Genomic DNA, 20,368 nt, shown 5'->3' on the forward strand with positions numbered 1-20,368 from the left:
TCGATGTTGTCGTTCGAACAAATCATGATTTCGTATTAACGCTGGCTGGAATTCCCGCTAGAAGATAATTCCAGTTTCTCTCTATTTCGAATTAACAAACTAGAGAGGTTTCGTGTACGGGGGGGCTTGATCATGATGGATCGTTCCCGGTTGACCATATTTTCGTTCAGCAGTGGTTACAAGATAATTAACGCCCCGATCGTCCATGACCAATGCTCTGGATTTTCCCAACACCGGTGACAGATGGCTGGAAATATTCGTGGAAAGGGACGTTGAGTCTTAATTCGACGTTAAATCCTAATTTACGGTGATGCGGCACATATTGCGTAGTCGTGGAATATCGCGTGAACGTGTGCGATAGGCCATTCTTGCAACACGAGTCGGCCGCCGTGTGCAAGCTAGTCTTGAGAGTGAGTTTAAACTGGAATGCGGGTTATCTGACTTACCTTCCTTCCCCTATTTCTAGCCAGGTTTATGATCCACTGGTTTATCATAAGCCAGCCTGGAACGGCTCTAATGAAGTCCAACGCGAGAGGCGAATAACAGGCAGTCAGCTATTTCGCAATTTACTGCCTCAGGAAATGGAAGCTTGCAATCGTCGCCAGTCATCTTTACGATTCGACAGTTGTTCCTTCGGCGATTACCAATTTGACGAAGGGCCGACCAATTTGACGAAGGGATATCATTTTTAGAATCAGAATCGGTATCTTTCTTCTTTTCTTTTTCTTAGCATTTTACTGTTTATTTTACTATTCTAATTAGCGTATTTATCTTATGACGATAATGAGACACTAGTGAGTTTTGTCTTCTATCTTTCTTCTTATTTACAGCTAACTCTAACTCGTTTTTCGACATCGATGGCCAAACGTTTAAAATTAAACGAAGAGAAAGAAAGATGAAGAAACATCCTTGTTTTCGACAGTTGCAAAATAGACAGGAGATCTGAACTGAGAAGAGCGGGCTATAGCTGCAGCAAATTTCTCAGTGGAGTGATCACTTGCTCGAAAGAAAAGGTTGGAAGAGCAACTTCCGCCAGCTTACATGTACCCTAAGAACCTTTATAAGTCCATTAATATAAGTTTACGATACGTTTTATACATATTACACGAGCACATGCACGTTCCATCGGCCACGTATATTGCTTTACGTGACACACTGTTCCATAAGACCCTCGGGTGCCATCGGTTTTAGTTTACGAAGCGAGCCAGCCCGTAGCGAGGATCATGGTTTTTTCCTTACCGTGTTCTCGATATAACTTCTCGGCCAACTCTCCATTGGACAGCTGTTAAACAGATCGTGTATCTTTGCATATTTAACGGTGAAATATCGATGCGACGTCGAGCAACACCACAGAAGAAATAGAACATTTAATAAGCGATGTAATGAGTTTCCTTCGTCTGGCTTTATACGTCTCGCAGCGTCGAATTGGAAAGGAACGCGCATCAAATCCTTTGCATCGCCTCTACGTACATGTGTTTGAAATAATCTCTCGAATAACAGGGCAGGCTATGTCGTTGACAGGAATTACGCATAATTTACTCGAACAGGTTTACTCGACCGCACACGTTTGCTACTTGTAAACTCTTTGATGCCAGCTTTGTCCAGCTGTGTTCCATTTTCTTTTGACAGACTTTTATCTCTTTATTTTTCCGCGTTATACGTTGCCTTTTATCTCGTTTATGTTACGAAAGAGCAACGTATGCAACAAAGAGTTTGTTGTTTATTTTCGACGATTCTTAATTTCTCATTTTGTAATTATCGGCACGAATAAGCGAAGCGAAGTAAAATATAATCATCCGAGGAAGAATCGAGAGAAGAACTTCAAGAACATTTCAGAGAAAATACTTGGAGTCTGTAATACTCCAAGGAGCATCTCCAAAAGCCGCAACGTCGGATCCGCGATATTTACAATTCCACGAGGTCTCGGCGAAGACAGGTTCTTGTTGTTCGTTTCTCGATTATAATTATGAACGTACTTACACGCGGCCGGAGGGCATTTGCATCGCGAATTATTCCGCAGAACCGGAGAATGCGAAAGCGCGACAGAGCAGTAACGCGAATCCAAACGGATCCGTAATTTGTTTTTCGTCGGTGGAAATTAGAATTTCATTACAGTTTGGTCACAGCTGCAGCCATTTTGTAGATACACGCGCACGTATCGCGTGGAAACTTTTTGCAATCAAATTTTGGGACGTCCCCACCTTCGCGCAATCCGCGACTGACATAAAAGTCACGTAATTTACGTCCTTTTTCCGAGCCAACTCCACCACCAAGCAACTTCCATTTACTTGTACAATTTTTTATACTCTTTCCATGTGCCCTTGCGTCTGTTGCATCCCTTCTTTTCTTCTTATCGTTTCATAATATCATAACCCTTTCGAGATTTCAATTTAAGATTAATTTAAGATTAATTATGCAATAATACGGTAAAGCAGACTACGATACGAGACTCAAGTTTTGAAGAAACTTATTATGTTGATGGTCAATCTGTACCGTATTCTTAATTATGCCAATTGTTTCGCTGAAATGTAGCCTGTGTAGGCTCACGATGCAGGAGGCGGATTCACACTGCTTTCGTATTTTCTAAACTATGTTTGTATGATCATCATGCGTGTGTATATATACGTAATTTGGCTATGGCCTATTAATAAATGATGTGATAATATTAATGGAAAGTTAGCTTAAGAAGAATCGCGTTATATCTCATCAGTCTCGTAAGTATCGAAGTAACCAACACGATAACGCAACAGTTTAACGCATGTTCCGTGTTTTTCTCAGATAAATGTTCCTGTACTTTTTGCAAGGGATTATCCGTATACCGTGTCTGGCTTGTAAACGTTCGAAATAATTTTGCGCGGCAGAATGAAGAGAGAGAGAGAGAGAGAGGGGGCAAAGTATCTGGCGAGTAGACAATGAAAGCCCACAAAATCTCCCCGGAGTAGCGATCCCTTCTGCAGGATAATATCACCGTGTCGAGCTTCACATTGTGGAGAGACTCTTGCCGACGTTCGCCGAAGACTTTCTTGCTAGTTAGGAGATACTTACTGTGAGTTAAAGCTCATCACAGTCTCAGAGACATCGCCTGTTATCCGATCTCAAATTTACTTCGCCATTTTTCCACCACTTATACTCCTCGGATCAATTTCGCATTCTCTCTTGCTTTCTCAAAGCACATTCTAAATTTCCTATTTTCAGATAATCTTACTTATGCAAATTTATGATTTTATTAACGTAACCGGAGGAACGGTTCATCCATCAAAAAATAACGTCACCGGACTACGGATTTTTATGCAAATTCATATTCTCGTAGACGCAAAGAGAGGAAATTGAGTCTAAAGAGGGAGAGAGAGTCGCTTGATTCCCCGAATATCGGAAGTCTACTTTAGAAATATTACTATGGCTATACTATAGTATCATTGGAATTTTTCATAAATGCGTTATTTCGGAATCGTAGAAACGTTTTAGACAGTTAGAGAATTTCGTACAGGCCCGTAGGGATTGAAACTGGGCGCCATTTGCCGATTCCTATGTTTACCTCGCCGCGCCACGAAGTTTCCTTAATCGTTGTTTCTACCACTGAAAGAAGTTATTTCTATAGAAAGCGGCTTCCGCTATTGCGATGCTTTCCTCCACTTCGTTTTATCGACTTTTTTCAAGGACTGTAGCGTTGTTTCTTTGGAAAGTGTTTTTTTTTATTTTATACATATCGAGGGATTTGCAGAAAGCAATCTCCTGATTTTTCGAAGGTTGTCGAGCACATTCTCTCTTTCAGCCGGTTGTTTCGTGTAACTCTATCTCCGGTGATTGATGGTCCCGTCAACCCGTGATCTATCGCGTTAATCACGAGATACCCCGTTACGGTTTCATTCTTTTTTTTTCCCTAACAGTCATTAAACGGATCGCCGGCACTACATCGAAGGATCTCGTCGGTGTCTTAATCTTCTCGCTGCCGTTTTGATTTATCGTTTCCCTTTATCTTACCATGGTCCTTCCAACGAACGAATCATCGAATTATCTTTTTCTCTTTCGGCCAAACACATTATTTAGCCACCAAAGTGGATAGCTGTAACACTTCTTAAACCATTACGAACAAACAACAATGCTACGCTGTTCTTACAATTACCGTAAACTCGAATCCAAACTTCTACGATTTCCAAAGCTTACATTTATACCGCGAAATCTTCTTTATTTGTAGATAGAATTTCCGAGTCGTCGAATTCTAGGATTAATAGGATAAAAATTGTATCTTATTACTCGACCAATGGGAAGATAAGAAAATCTATGAAAGTCACATCGTCCAAGTTAGAAGCTCGATTACCTCTAACTTGTTCGATGTGTAATTATATAATGGATTACTTGCATGTGCAATTATATTATTTCTTCTACGAGACTCTTCCAAACCAATTTCTACTATATTAATCAATACTAGCCAGCTCTTTTTCCAGTTTCAATAATACTCGTTTCTTTCTATTTCTATCCTTTCGACTATATCACACGCATACGGGTCGTACCATGACCTGTACTATCGGGGTCTTCGTCAAAGAAAACGTGGGAGCAAACCGTAGAGGTACGATATTTCTGTCGATAATTGTTAGGAGCGCGGCCTATGTGCATGTGCTCTCTATTTCGTGTTCGTTTGATAAAACGGGCTAAGGTACATCAGCCATTCGTTTCATTCGAGATTACGTCCTTGGACATTTTCTAGGACACTGCAGCAGCCCGCTTTCCCGCGCCAATGATCTTCACGCGGCGAGGAGCTTTCTCTCCCCTCGTTACGATCCGCGGCTATCTTGATCGTCATCCTTATCTTTGCGGAGATCTGCCACGATTCGATCGACAAACGCTGCTCGAGACAACGAGAATACTTGAAAGAGACGATATAGTGACGCTTGCGACAATTTTTTGAAATAAATCCCTAGCATCGATCAACGATGGGATGGAAGCTGCCGGAACGTAAGTTAGAAACGAGTCGTAACAGTTTACTTTCACAGGCAGACAATTCTTCTACTAATTTTAATTTAATTTTAATTTAGAAACCACGGCTCCATTAATTTCTCAAATTCCACGCACATGCACGGGATTAACAGCGAATTCTCAAGAAGGAAATGGCTCGTTTCCCATTGGGGAAGGTTAACTTCTAAGGATTATTTTAAGGATTAAGGTAATAACCTTGATGATTAATAAATTTCGCCGTCGAGATTCATCCACGTTTCGCAATTTTAATCAACAGAAATAAACAATATCGAATGTTTTTAGTGATCGCGATTCGATGGCCACGGATTGTAGTTAAATTGGCGTGATCAACGCAGAGGTAGACAACGATAATGCTCAACGATAGCCAGGTCCGCGATCAGCTCGTGCGAAGAATCCTTCAGCTAAATCTAGAGAGGCTATAAAGTGGTTTTTCCTGTGGGGCGGATTATGCAGAGGGGTCGGTTTCGATCGGGCTTCGATCGGCCGCCGGGTCGACAGCCACTCGATAAAAGCAAAGAGGGAGAGAGAGAGAGAGAGAGGAAGCGCGAAGAGTGTTCGTGACACGCCCTCGAGGTAATAATTTGCGCGGTCGCTGGAGTAAATTTACATGGATGCGATCGCGTTCCTAGAATACGAATTTCGGTGGATCACGATCCTATGAACGATCCTCTATTCCTATATATATCCCTTTAGATTTAGGTTCCTTTCTGTCCTAGTAAAAAGTGTAATTTAATCTTTAATTCAGAGAATCATCGTATGAAATTGTAACATATCGAAGTAGCGCAACATTGATCACGTTGAATCGCGTGAACGCGTCTTTCCATGAAATATTTCCTAAACGCGCGCAGAAGAGGAAGATGAAGATCTGAGTACACGGCGTAAGCACGAAGTTTCTCGCTGGAATTTTTATTCTCGCGAGGGAACTTGTCGCTAGCTGAATTTTCCCTCTCACGATCCGTAGGTTCGAGCGTTAATTTTATAATCCGCTGTCCCGCTTCACATTGGAAAACGCCGAGGACTTTTTTCGCCTCTGCGGCAACCGCTCGTCGTCGCGGCGTTTTCTTTTCCATTGGTGAAGAACCGCGATGAAAATTTAAAGAGTCTCGGAGAAGGAAGATCCGTTAGCCTCTTAACCAGTGGCCAGAGACGCCGTGTTACTATGTTAAAAAGTCAATTACTCCCTAAGGCGATTACAAGGTTTATTTAATAAAGGAACAATTACAGATGAAAGAGAAGCAAGAACTTGGAAGCGACGAGATACCAGGTCGTCTTTCATTTTCCACCTTCAGTCTGTAGGATAGAAACGTATTTGAAAATTTGAATATCCGAAAATTTGAATATGCACGAATTTAAATACGCAATTGTCGAAACGTACAGGTAGGAATTTCACAACGTTTGCGATTAAAATAGAATTTTCTCTCTCGTAATGACGATAATCGATCGTGTGACAGGGAAAACAATATTACTTGGAATAAAAGGATATAATTGGAAACTACTACATCGTTCGTTTTATTTGGTGAATTTAGTTAGCGCCGATGTACAATATTTTTCAAATGGTATTTGATGAAAAATCGCCAAAGCGGCGAAACATAAACCTAGAAAATAACGGATGATTCGTTACACCCGATAAACATTTCACGCTTTAAAATTATCTGAAACTAACATCGATATAATTTCTCATTTTGTAAAATTGTTACTAAAAATATTGTAAAATTATCGCTAAAGTTAGACGGGAAAACGCGACGTTATTTATGGAATGACCTGTGACATGGAGCAAGTTTTACGACTGTTTCGACTGTTGTTACGCGATGTACGCGTTTTGACGATTTTACGATCAATCGATGACCATTGACACGCGACTAGGAACACGATTACGTTTTTTCCCCTGCACCATTGTTACGAATCGAGAGTCGAGGTTGCGAGAATTCAACGACTTCATTACTTTTTTTCTGCACTCACGCTGTACGCTTTTATGACACGAATTTTCCTTTCTTGGTAAATTTCTGGTAATATTCTGTAAACGCGTATAGCAACAAAATATGGCAAATTAATTGTACTACACGCACGGTGCGCGCCATTTTACGACGCTTTTTCTCAATATTTCGTTAAACGGAATAATTATTAACGCTTGAGATGAAAAATCGTTTATGCTTTTTTCCACGCGGAGCTTATTGATTGCGGACGTGTTTTATCTCTCATGTAAAACAGAAAATCGCGTTTACGTGTTAACGCCTCGTTTTCATGCGTGCATAAAGGATGGCAAAGTACTGCTTTTTATGCAAGTTAATCGAACACTTGCCCTTTATTGGATAGAACAAGCGTAAAGCGTCGATTTTACAATTTCCAGCTTGAAATTCGATCATTTATCTGCGATAGGGAAGGAAGGAGCGATTAATTTCGCCGTTTTAAGTAATTTGCCGGCCCTAGTTAAGGATTATGCGGGAAATTGTTCATTCAACAATTTCTGAAACGTTGGAATTACGCTCGATCGACAGAAATTTATTCCCAAATATTAGGAGGCTTGCGGTCAGTAACTCGAGCTCTGCGGCAATGTAGTTCAATTCCCAGTGGAAATGGACACAAACGGACATCAAAGTTGTCAGGGGTTATAGTAGCAAATTGCCATTTCCAAGCAAACTTCTCCCTTAGACATTAGAGGCAGGCAAATATGTATCTGCACAGCAGTTAAAATCACAATGTTAGAAACACTGTTTTTCAAGTTTACCTCATAATTTACTGCTATTTGTGCCGTTTTCTTGCTATCGTAGGTTTATTTATCAATGGAACATTGTGGAAGTAAGTCATTTGTCTCTTGAAAATTGAAATATCACGCGTACGTATATAAGAAAAATAGGAAATAGACAAAAAAGCTGGAGTCGATCAATTCGACTTCGAAAACGCTTATACGATTCCCATCGTAACAACGGTGTTTAATCACCGTTGATCTAACACAAAACACGATCTTTTCGTACGAACGATGCGTTTCGATAAGGTTCGCTGCTTACAGAAATCCCTATGAAACGTAGCGAGTGGAAACTAGGAATTAGCTTCGTTGATTCTTCGAAATTGGAGCTCGACGTAGCTAATAGTAGAGGTCCATAATAGTAAGACAACTTTTAATTAACCCTTATCCTTTGTCGCGTAGTCCTTCGATGCTCGATCGTCGAAAGGGCAGTTCCAAACAACGTGAAACACACAGCGAACTAGCGGCGTTGACGAACGAAGACGAAACGATAGCAGTGCAGACGAGAAAAAGAGCGACGGGCATGTGGAGGCAGTCTAGCGTGAGTTTAAACGACGAATTCGATCCACTGGGGAAACTCGATTTCCATTTCCTGGCAGAGCCCTTCTTGCAATAAAAGTCTCGCTACCACGTTGAGCGTCTCTTGATACTCTGCAACTGAGTTCTTGTAACTCACTACCTGTCCACAGTAATCCGCCGCAAGATCTTTTCCGTGAGAGAATTGTGTGCCGGTACTTACCATTTGCCTGCGGCAGAATCTGTGCGATTCTTCCGCAGGACAATGAAAGATCGCCAGAAACTGTCCTCGAGGTTATCGAGATCGCTCGTCGAAGTATTTCAGGCCGGTTGTCAGATCAGTTTTATGGAGCAAACGTGTAACTTGACAGCGGACTGTCAGATAGAAATCCTCGTGACTTTCCAATCGTTCTATCGATTTGATCACCTGCCTACCTTTTGAGTTTCTTGCCGATAACGACATACTGTAGCTAATTTTGCGGATAACGAGCGAATTGATCCGAAGTAAGAAACCTCGGCTGGAAATTCGGTTGCACGTGACAAGAATACGCGTTGTGAGAAGAACTCTTAGAGAACGCGGTTTGTTCGAAATATAGGGAATAAATCGAATAATTAACAGTCATAAAACGGAATAATCGCTGTATCCAGCTGATATGTTCTGATACATATTAATACGATATCCAATGTACCGTTTTTAGTCCACTTAATAATTTTCTGCAAGAATTTTCCACGTGTGAATGAAAATTCGTTCCGTATCCTTGGAATCGTATAGCACGGCCTTCGTCAGATTTAATTCACTCATAAACAAGGCCACCATCTGCGATTTTTAATTTACAAAGCGGAGAAACTCGTGTCGCGGGGATACCAAAAATATTTCAGCACGTGCCTCGTACTCGACCGAGTATAAGTGGATCTCGCTTGGCTGTCGACAAGCATAACTTACGCGTGCCAGATGCAGCAACACCGCAGGAAACCGCCCTATCCCATTTCCACCCTTTTCCCCGCCAAAGGAGCGTCCATTCTTTCGAGTGCAGCTCGATATCGCACAACTTACCAGTTGGTGGGACGAACGCGAACAACACCTTCCACAATAACGTCAAGCCGTGCATCAGATAATCCAAGGAGGACGGTGAGATTGGTTCACCAGCACCTTCGCCCTCGTCCTCGTCGCCGCCGCTCACCGTCAACGCCTCCGTGAACTGTTCCTTCCACGAGCTCGTTCCTGAGAATATGTATTTAGCGATTATTACGAGTAAATTCATTTTGTCGAGCACCTACGGTGATACGGAGTACTCTGGAAAATGAGAAGTGTGGATAGTTGCGAGGTAGATTTGGGATTAGATCAGACTCTGATCTGTTTGCACGTATCGTAATTCAACGCCACCGAGTATTTTGTAAAAAATATCCCAGTAACAGGAAGAACGTGAATACCAGAGAGGAAGATTTGTAGAGTTGTAGAAATTTGTTCGGTGTTTTTCCTACTCTGCAGATCCTAACGAAAATTTATTAACAACTCGTTGTAATCCGGCATTGCTGTTGAGTTATAGTATTTTTTTTTTACAAGAGCTTTGGAAGATGAAAAACGTAAACAGGGTGAGATAAATTTGAATTTGTGGAATTTGCTGGCAATGTGTCTTTCTCTTCCTGGAAATTCAACAAGAATGTATCGTAGGGTCGCGGCATCTCCATGGCGAAATAAATAGTTTTCATGGTGCGTAGTTTCCCTCTGCGGATTCCTTCGCCTGTCCTCGGATCCTGCAATTACGTCAAACCACCCCATTCGTAACGCGTAACATTCCTACACCGTTGCGATCCAACATCCGCAAATTATTTCCCAGCAATTCCCTTCCTAATTCTCGAATTCTTTCTTATTCCAGGGTCGCATCGAACCGCCGCTCAGAGAAAAGAATTTGGCGCCCGTCGATGAACTTTCCAAGCTTTTTCCTTTGTCTCGGATTCAAAGTTCCCATCGGGAAACTTTTTATTTCGCCGAGCGATAAATCAACGGCGGTGCGCATTTCGTGGAGGAATTGCAGCGTGAAGAACAAAACGCGAAACCAATGTTTCGGACGTGGATTCTTCCATTTGGATTTTTCCCCTTTCCCCTGTATAATTTACGTGTTTGCCCGTTTGTCCATTCCAGGTAATTGGCGAGCGTTGGTTATCGCAATTTATTACAACGCCATAAATCAGCATCTAGCGAGGTGCTTTCCGCCAAAGAACGTTGCTGCGAGGACGTGTATCGCGTCCGATCGATTTTCCCCGCCGATAATTTCCACTTAGTCTTACAAAGGCTGGCGGCACACGTTACCTGGTCCGAACGGAATTTTTCTTGTCGAAGGTTGTTTAAGGGCTAACGCGTTCCGCCTCGATCAATTATTCTCGGTATCAGCCTCGGGACTGAAACGACCAGCCTGCAACCTCCAAGAAGTTATCTATCCAGGCGAGCGACTACAAAATAGAGATTAGCTACACTGGCTCGCGAAATTATGCGAATCTCCTACAAGATTTGTACCTCCATATAGTATGTCGTATAAAACATTCTAAAAATGCATTGGGATTTCAATGAAATATGACTGTCATTTGGTTGTGTTGGTAAAACTTGAAGTGAATCTGAGAATATATACAGAAGATATACAGGGTGCGGCCGAATAAAAATAAGAAGGAAATATGGAGAATAAAATTCTTTGATTTAAGGTTCAGTTTTCGAGAAAATCGAGTTTGAAGATTTGTCAAGTATGCTTGAACAGCATTGAAATAAGCTTGAAAATTTATCATACGCATACAAGTACCAGATCGATTCTTAAATAAACACGTTCAAACTCTATTTTCTCGAAAATAAAGCCTCGAACGAATAAATTTTATTTCATATTGTTGACTTGCTCTCGCTACCATTAGATTGTCCGAAAAGTGTCTTTCTTTTACAGACACGTCTTTTACAACGATGCATCTTTATACAAACATGAAACCTAATCTGTCGAACGATGTGATCTTTATTTTGACAGAACAAACTGAATCATACGTAATTCGATAAAATAATATAAAACGGAAAATATGCGTCCACTATTTCCATATAAAAGGGAAGAAACTTTTCGGACGACCTAATACGATAGCATCCTATTGACGCTTGGTAAATTTTTAAACTCGATTTTGCTCGTAATCTGAGCCTCGAATGAAGAAATTTTATTGCATATTTTGTTCTTATTCTTTTTTTACTCTCACGTATTATTTGACCACACTCTGTATATACAAGTTCCATACAAATTTGTATACAGCGTAAACGTATGTGTCGTAAAAGATTAGTATTAGCATGAATAACCACCTGAAGTACAGGTATATGATAATTCTTGTTCGTAAATTTTCCAATGCCTCCGCGAGCCTGTGTTGCCTAGAGGAAATTTCAGACAAAATTATACAACTCTCGTACGTTTCTCCATATTTACGTTTTCACTTTGCCCGATATGCAGCTAAACGTTCGAAACAGCCGCACGTTTATTCCCAAAGGATACGCTGGCGTCTAGCACGACTTGAGAACGTCTAACGAAACTTCCACAATTTTACGACCGATCTACGCCAGCGTGGTCGTAAAACTTTCATTAATCCGTCGTCGTTTCTTGCTGTTATTGCGATTTCGCGAAACGGTTACGCGTTTCTTCGCACAATTTGCTTATTTATTTATCTATTTACGGGACACGCCTCGCGAGACGTTGAGTTATACGCTCCGTGAATAGATCAATAAGATGTTGTCGGCGTGCGATTCCAAATTTCTCATTTATATTCAAAATGCGATGAAACAAGTGTCCGATATCACGATCGTATCAGCTTGAAATCTTCGTGGAACGAGCGTGATCGTAAAATGAAAAAACAATTGGAAAGATAGAGAGATGAGAAAGAATGTAAAAAGAAGAATAGAAAAGAAGAAGGATTAAGTAACGTCGAATTAAATGGGAGAAAGGAATTTCGAAGCAAGAAAACGACACCTTAGCTGATGTTAGAAGCGTTAAAGGTTGGCGATAGGAAGGACAGGTCTCGCAGGATTCGTTGTCGCGAATATGGTCGGCGTTTCTTGCGGGAACGCGAGCGTGCGTCAATTTTCTCTCCCTCTTTCCCTGAAAAGAATTAAAAGAATTGATTCGTTCCGCCTGGAATACTCATCCTCCCGAAAGATGGAGCTGCTCGAAGAGATTCCCTCGCTTGGTCGTCGTTGCCATACTCCGCGTTGGATTAAACCGACCACCGACCTGGTTAAACAATTTCGTTCCCCTCGTACGACACACGCTTTAAAGATCTCTTTTATTTTCTAGGCGGAAGAAAACAACGAGACCGGAACAAATACGTGATCGTCAAAAGACTCACGTTCACGGCAATTCCAGCGAGCAGATTAATATCTCCGAATCAATGTACCTCTGGTTTCTTCGACGTTTCGATGCCGATTACTTCGAGCAATTACGATACAAATCTGCCGATTTAACCAACTTGATCGGGGGAAAAGGAGCAGAGCAGCGATTCAGAGATCGTCGAGTAGAAAACGAGTGGGATCGAACGCGTTTAGATAACAGACTGACGCTTCGTATTTTCGAGCTAAAATTAACCTCGCCGAGGGCAGTCGAGGGTGCGCGCACAAAGGGTGCGAATTCTTCGGGACAGACCTTTCATCTTTCTCTCTCTCTCTCTGCCTTTCATCTTTTTCTTCTCCGTTCGGTCGAATAAAAATTGCTGGCCTAAATGGCCATTTAAGAAATTCGCAGGAAGAACAGCGAACGACGACCAATTTATGGAGCTCTTTCCGAAACATGTCCATGGCAGTGACAGTGAATTAATTAATTTTCAAGGAAATTGCCAACTAATTATTTTTATCGATATGTACATGGTTTTGCGAGAGAAAGAGAAGAGGCGAAAATTTGGTCAAGAAGTCGTATTTGATTCGTTCGTTGTATATTTGATATATTTACAATAATTTACAAGCATCCGGACTGTAATGTACGTAGAAAGGAAATGAAATTTATTCAACTGGAAAATAGATTTTGTTCGTTTCGTGGAACACGGTGTTTGTCAAGGTTTTTGCTGCCGGGTAATTCAATTGTTTATGAAAATCGCGTGCGCATTCCAACGTACCGGAAACGTGGCGTTTTATCGACAGCTGCTAGCAAATGACGAACACATGCCTCGACTTTTTCCACATATTTCCCACCTATGTTTCGCGTTGCAACATTTTTGTTTTCTCTCGGTTACGTTAATCTGAATTTCGATAGATTCCGCTATCGCGGCAAAGAGGTGCGGCGTAGCCGCAGTTTGTTGGAAAAGCTACATCAAGCTTTAACATGGACCGAAACGCGATGAAATAATTCTTCGGTCTGCGTTTGTCGGATGAATAACGACACATTCGGCAAACTGGCGGAATCGCGGTAACACGATTTCCAGAGAAGCTTCATTGAGCGAGCAATCCTTCGAGCTGCTGGTCGAGATTGCAGTGAAACAGATTCCAACGGGTAAACGCCTTCGCGCACTGCCAACATTTACATTTAAAGGAGCAACGCTGTGGAAGTTGTCGTCGCGTGGTCGCTGTCCTACAGCCGCGTGCATCTTCGATCCGAATTGTCAGGAGGAAATTTCGTTTATTTTCTCCGATCCTCTTTACTCGATGATTTCACTAGCGAAATCGTAAATCCCGTTGAAAATTTACAAATAGTTTCGATCTAATTAAAACCAGAAATTCAACGTGTAATCGAACTGGAAGAACTTTGATCTAACCTCGGTTTCTTCGAGTTTCATAAAATTATTATTTGAAACAAGGGCGAGAAAAATATGAAAGGAATTGCTAGAATTGGCAAATTTTAGTCGCAATATCAGGCGATCGATTCACAAGAGCGAAATACGTTGCAACGATCCATGCAGCAGCGAGTAGGCGAGTCCGTCATCGACTGGCTTATTCTAGCGTAGAATCGGCTGGTCCCTGGAAACACGCGTTCCGCAGACCTTGTACTCGACCCGGCACAAGCGTCGTTCTTCAATTACGAACGCGTAATCGAATTTGTTACGTATGTCGGAGCCGGTGGTCGCGTAACGAGCTCGTCGGAAAGGGGATTCTTTTCTCGATAGACGTTTCGTTCGCACGGTACACGACGGTTGCTCTCTGGAGATTTATGCGATAAAAATTTTCATCGGCAGCTGCTATTCCCATTTCTTTTTTTCTTTCTTTTTCATACGTCAACTTTGGCAAAAGGTTGCAGATTAAAAGCAAACAATTTCAATCGGAAGCCGAATCCGAACGATGTTACATTTAAATTTCATTCATGTTTCGGTTTAATTTCATTCAGCCGGTGTAATGGCATCAAGCAAACGCCGCATGATTATATAAACATCGGAGAATATGGGAGCAACGACGGGCTCATAATACCGGTAAATTTGTTTGAACGTTAACGACCATAACAAATTAAGCGTACGCGGAAAAGGTTCACGGGTTAATTTTCTCTCTCGCCCCTGTTTCCATTTCCTTTTATTACCGGAGTGAATTCTTTGACGCAACTTACCCTCCATTTAATTCAACGGGGCTTCGTTTGAAATTAAAATTCTTTCGTCTCCGGTTTAACAGCGTAACCGGAATATTTTCTGCAGTTGGCGCGGATGTTCATCGATTCTCCGTTACCATTGGGAATCGTCTGGAACAGCTATGCCACGCTCGAAAACAATTCCACTCACGGAATTAGACCAGACTGTCGGCTGTGCTCGATTAACGAAGATGTCCTCCGGCTCGACAGACACATTGCCCGCCAATAAATCAATCGGCCCGACGCGTCTAAACACCAACGGTATTTCTCTCTTTCTTTGTCAACGACTTGTTCAAAGGACTTCGACTTCTCATCCACCCCGAATCCATTAATTTCGCCGGTTCTCTTTGTTTCGTTTCTCCCCTCTGTTCCGCTCCGCCCTGGCGGGTTCTGTCGGATAGATCGTGAGAGGACGTTCCTCCATCTCTCCAGACGAAAACGTGAAAACGACGAGGAAACGAACCCCGTCGAAGGGAAACGCTTTATCGAGGCGCGAAGAAGGCGTGTCCCTGGCGATTTCCTCTCGCGAAAGGCAGGGCAAAACGTGAAATGCAAAACGGCCCGTCGAACAAAAGGAGTCGCCGTGCAATAGAACCGTGCCGATTTACCAACCCACCCGTAGTTCCTCTCAACTTTAGCCGCCACCGGATTCACCGGACTTTGCGCCAACTCAACCCTCCTCTCTCTTTCTCTATTTCTCTGTTACGCTCGACGATACAAGTTTGAAACACAATATAACGGGACAGCGATCTCGAATCTAATATCAATAGGGAAATAGGCGAAACGATGCCAGCAGCTCGTACCATTTTTTTCCAACGTCTACCATCTCCTTCGTGTTGTAGCGCGTCTAGACAATAATTAAAGTTGCGGCATCGAGATAGTTGAGAAGGTTTACCATAGCGGAACTGCGAACGCATATAAAACGAATTCTCTGTTGCATAGAATCGCTAAACTCCAGCTATCCGCTCTCGCAAACTTCGCTGTTCCCGTTCGAATTTCGCTTCCGTAGGTGCGATCCAACTTGAAGAAGGTTCGCGCGTTGATTCAGTGCGCGTACGCGTGTTTCCGCACGCAGTACTCTCGGTTTTAACTCTCTCTCTCTCTCTCTCTCTCTCTTTCTCTCTTTCTGCGTATTTTAACTTCGTTGGGATATCGGAGAATTTCCTCGTTTCTTTTTCCTTTCATTCGTGGGCACAAATATAAATCTGTTTACAGAGGAATGACGTTGACTGAGCGTGCAGGCAATATCGATAGCTACGAATTAATAAATAATAGAAAGGGAAGGGGATGGAAGGGGGCGGAAGAGAAATCAAATTAAATAAATGGATTAGTCTACGACGAACTACATGGATTAATATCGAGTAAGAACAGATTGAAAATACGTCTATACAATAATTCTCGATCGACGAAGACCGGCTTAATTCCGATATACACGCAGATATTTCGCTTTTATTATTTTGCCAGTTAAACTCGCGTGTAAGCTTCCTACCAAACTTCCTGGATTACGCAAACTTGTTACCATTTTAATTTTTGAACTAGCCTTAATCGGACTCTCGCTATATCGCTATAAAACGAAACGTTCCAATTTCGTGACAATGATCCAACATCCGTTGATCGATAGTGATCACTGGTTCAGGAAAAACGAAGATTTGGCCGAAATAAAAGCGTGCATCTAATTAATCTGCATATGATTTTAACGCAAGAACTATCGATAGTTAACACGAAGCTATTTTTACCAAACCAGTCAAAATGACTGGTCTTTAACAAATACATAATAACAGAATATTTTTATATTTATTGATTTATTACTTTCTCACAGAAGGAATTCCATATTATGTAGTACATTTTTGGTATTATTAATCCATCTGGGACCATGATCGACCTAAACGAAGATTGACACATTTATAAAATTGTAGAACCAATCATTTTGACTGATGTCGTATTTCTAGCGTTGGGACCTAGCGATCGATCCGGAATTTTCCTGATAACTGATATCGTCATACTGAATGATACGCAGTAAAAGTTTAAAAAACGCGTGGGAAGTTGTACAAAAAGGGGGAAATGGTTAATTGGGGTGCGATAAACAGATTGTAGGACCCTTTTACACTTTGACAAACCAGATGGATTAATAATACCAAAAATGTACTACATAACATGGAATTCCTTCTGTAAGAAAGTAATAAATCAATAAACGTAAAAATATTCTATTATTACGTATTTTTTAAAGACCAGGCATTTTCACTAGTATTGGTATAAGTGGCCCTGATACGAAATTATTTTCAGCTTAATTACATAAAAAGCAAAACAAAATTCATTAGATTATTCTTTTAGTTATCGTTGCGAAAAAAATATAACATGAAGTAGAAATTTTAAAATAAAATTGTAAAACCAGTCAATTTGACTGGTGTGGTAGTTCTAGTGTTAAGTATAACTCTAACTAAAGTCCGTGAGAATTTTGTGCTTTTTGTACCTTCGTACATCCTTGAAATATCAGACGTACGTTTTATCTAATTGATAGATAAAAGTATCAGGAACACGAGAGGTTACTGTCTCGTATGGTTGTCCGTTCAGGTAGTCTGTGCAAATATTAGGATCAGAGAGAAGCCGTTTTCGTCGACCATGTGGATAACTCAATTGGTTACGGTAGTTTGATTCTGCTGGCGGAAGAATCTTCTCGGGAGACCGTGTTGGCGATTCTTTCCTCTCGCCACCATTAACCCGTTCGTTATTATTGGTTTCTATTAGCTATAGGATATCTAGATAATTACTCGTAATGATTTCCACCAATGGTTTCTTCGCTCGCGTAAATTAAAGTAGCGTATAAAATATATTCAAGGTAGATGGCAAGTTTCGAAGGAAGGAAGCGAAATAGGAAAGAAGGATCATAAGGAAGAGGAAACTACGCGATGTCTGAAGGGAAAAACAAGCATAAAAATAGATGTTCTTGCTCTGTAATTATTTTTCACTAGACGCAGTCTGGCAACACGCTTCTGTTCGTTCGTTTTCAGTGGAAGAGCGGTAGGTTAGCGGTTTCTTAACCTATCCTACTTTAATCAGGGCTCGTTCACGAGAAAATATACGCCCGAGTGGTGCAATAAGGAGAATTTGAAGTCAGAGCGGCGGATAATGCGGCGAACAAGAGACAAGAAACGGCTGAAATCATAAAATGCTTGGTGATCAAGGAAGAGATCTCGCTGCGAGAGGCGGAGGAAATTGGGCAGGCGAGTATCGAGCTTTTAAATATTCTACCCCACCGACTCGTTAAAACGCCAGAATAAGAAGATAATATCCAAAGTTACGTAGAAATAAAAATATAGGCCACTACGGAGCGGAATGTTCCTCGAGACGACCAAGGGGGAGGCGATCTGAATGTCGACGGTGAAAATGTAATAATCCCTTAGGAGGAACGTGCGTGAGAGGATGGAAAAGGGGGCGTTTGAATTCGTTCGCGTTGCTGGAGATCAAGGGGCTGCAAGGGAGTGTCTTAGAGAGTTTCAAGCTGAAGAAGTATCGACTCACCGAGCAGGATAGAAGCGTTGGCTCTCTGCACCAGTTTATCCACCGTGTTCTTGAACTCCTTCGATTCTTTGATTCGTATCTGCGCCCTGGACACCTCGCCCAGTTTCGGTTTCCCAAGCAACGCCATTTTTTCTTCGGCAGTGCGCTCCTCCGGTTGCTTCATTTCCGCCGCCACTGCAATCCCTGCCTCGGCTGAAAACACATCGCACCTCGCTGCTCAAGTAGTTCGATCAACAGTTCCGGGAAATTCCTGCCGCTGCCGGTTATACGATCGAGACGCAGGCGCCGCGTAAAGAAGACGAAGGAAGATACAGAAAAAAAAAAGAAAGAAAAGAACTCGTCTGGATTTCCACGTTAATTCTATTCAAACGCGATCGTTGCTCGTTTGTTAATTCACGCGGGCTGTACAGCGAATTTCATTCTCTATTCATCGCGAACACATCGAACGGCAAGAAACGACAGCTAAGAGCACGAGGAAAATCAATTTCTTGATTACCAGAAGGCAAAGACGACCTTACGAGCGATCCGTTTTATAAATCATAGCCGTGTAAAACACGCCAGACTCCGATGCTAATTCCGCGCGCCAATGTCTGACCATATACCGGCTATTATCACTTACGTGGCAGTATCCTACTGATATGTACCGCCATTGGCATAGCAGCACGTTGTTCTAGCTACGTTAGTTCGTCCTCGAGCGCACCGATTTTATGCCGTATATATCAGGCGAGCGTATATTCCTTTCTTTTTGAACTTTTACTATTGCTTTATTTCGCCTCTACGTTCTAACAGCGAGTAAAATGTATCCGAACGAGGCCACGCGTCTGCTATGAATAAATATCGTTTGATTCGATACGTTGCACGCTCGAGAATGTGCAAAATACATGGTTTTCCAACAAAATCGATAGGCAACTTAAGGCAAAGCTGGAAGCTCGAATGGAAACGGGGCAATTTATCACTAGCAAAATATCTGACGTACCAATCTGTAAGCAACGTCTTCCTAAGCGATACCTTGTAACTGCTGAATTTGCCGCAATTTACCTGGGGAGGCTACATCATCGTAAGTTACTCCTATCGGCTCACTTTTTACGACCGTTGTAAATATTCCGGCTCGTTCCTCCCGCGTGTTACGTCCACCGGATGAAGAAAATCCGCGCGTGACCATTGAATTCCAAGGGTCTCGCGCCATTCTTCTTTTTTTTTCACCGCCTCTTCGACATACCATTCGGCTCGTCCATTCATCCCTTAATTCAATACGAGCTCCGATGCAACCGAACTCATTTCCTCCGCGACGTGAAATACGAGCGGCTCGTACGCGTATGTACATCAACCACGTATCGCGCGAGAGCGAACGCATTTATCATCGGCATGCAGAATGCATACGGTTCGAAAGATCGTCGTATCGATCCCGCCGTTGCGTTACGTCACGCGTTTCTCTTTCTACGGAAATCTTAGAGGACGAAGATATTTTAGAAATAAACGTTAGGATTTTTGTCCTGTGTTTCTCTCTTCGCGGATGAAATTCACAAAGTGTAATTTTGGTGTTCGTTTTATTTCTCGATGGGAAATTTAACGATAGCTTCGAGTTTGATTCGATAGAAAATAGATTAATGGGACAACGATTATAGTTAAAGGTATTTTTTCGTTTTTTTTCACGAAAAGTTTCAGTAGGGTAGAAATGCCAGTTAACAAATGTATCGTACTTTTCGTGTATTGTGTTCGATGCATTATCATCGTATTTAAATGTATCGCTTTTGTTTCTGCGTACGAAATGTAAGATTTAATAACAGACATAATCGGATCGTTCGAAGTTAAACACGGAAACAAAAGCCGTATAAGGTCGCGATTTTATAGACGCTTTTCTTGGACATTTTCCAGAAAACTCCGGCGAGCTTCCATAAAAGGCTCGACCCATCCTTTAAATCGTGCTCTCTTGATTTCATAGAAGCTTTTATCCAAGCAGACAGATGTAGCTTCAGAATGCTTGTTCAGAGCTTCTTCAACATCGTACACATAAATAGAAGTTCTTGAGATCGAAGACCAGAGATATTCGATGGAATATTGAACAAAG

At 41.8% G+C, this 20,368-nt stretch overlaps 2 protein-coding genes across 2 annotated transcripts in view; one reads left to right on the forward strand and one right to left on the reverse strand.

Annotated features, from left to right (window-relative positions):
- LOC100742282 (sodium/calcium exchanger 3) overlaps positions 1 to 20,368 on the reverse strand; it is a 124,001-nt gene that overhangs the window by 36,460 nt on the left and 67,173 nt on the right. Inside the window, exons 4-5 of the mRNA XM_003494734.4 lie at positions 18,301 to 18,492; positions 9,288 to 9,455 (exon numbers count right to left, since the gene is read on the reverse strand). Coding sequence (XP_003494782.1) covers positions 9,288 to 9,455; positions 18,301 to 18,492 — 360 coding nt within the window. The remainder of the gene's footprint in view (positions 1 to 9,287; positions 9,456 to 18,300; positions 18,493 to 20,368) is intronic.
- LOC112214001 lies at positions 10,114 to 12,879 on the forward strand. Its single transcript, XM_024372166.2, has 2 exons — positions 10,114 to 10,376; positions 12,538 to 12,879. Exons 1-2 carry the CDS (start codon positions 10,157 to 10,159, stop codon positions 12,702 to 12,704), a joined length of 387 nt encoding a protein of 128 aa, XP_024227934.1. The 5' UTR covers positions 10,114 to 10,156; the 3' UTR covers positions 12,705 to 12,879.

This window comes from Bombus impatiens, unplaced genomic scaffold (genome assembly GCF_000188095.3).
Source record: "Bombus impatiens unplaced genomic scaffold, BIMP_2.2 scf_3721, whole genome shotgun sequence".
Classification (NCBI taxonomy): domain Eukaryota; kingdom Metazoa; phylum Arthropoda; class Insecta; order Hymenoptera; family Apidae; genus Bombus; species Bombus impatiens.

Bases quoted from the DNA above. Each gene is read 5' to 3' on its own strand.
- LOC112214001 (XM_024372166.2), top strand. From the start codon at position 10,157: ATGAACTTTCCAAGCTTTTTCCTTTGTCTCGGATTCAAAGTTCCCATC. The intron at 10,377-12,537 runs GTAATTGGCGAG...TTTATTTTCTAG, and splicing joins TGCCCGTTTGTCCATTCCAG to GCGGAAGAAAACAACGAGAC.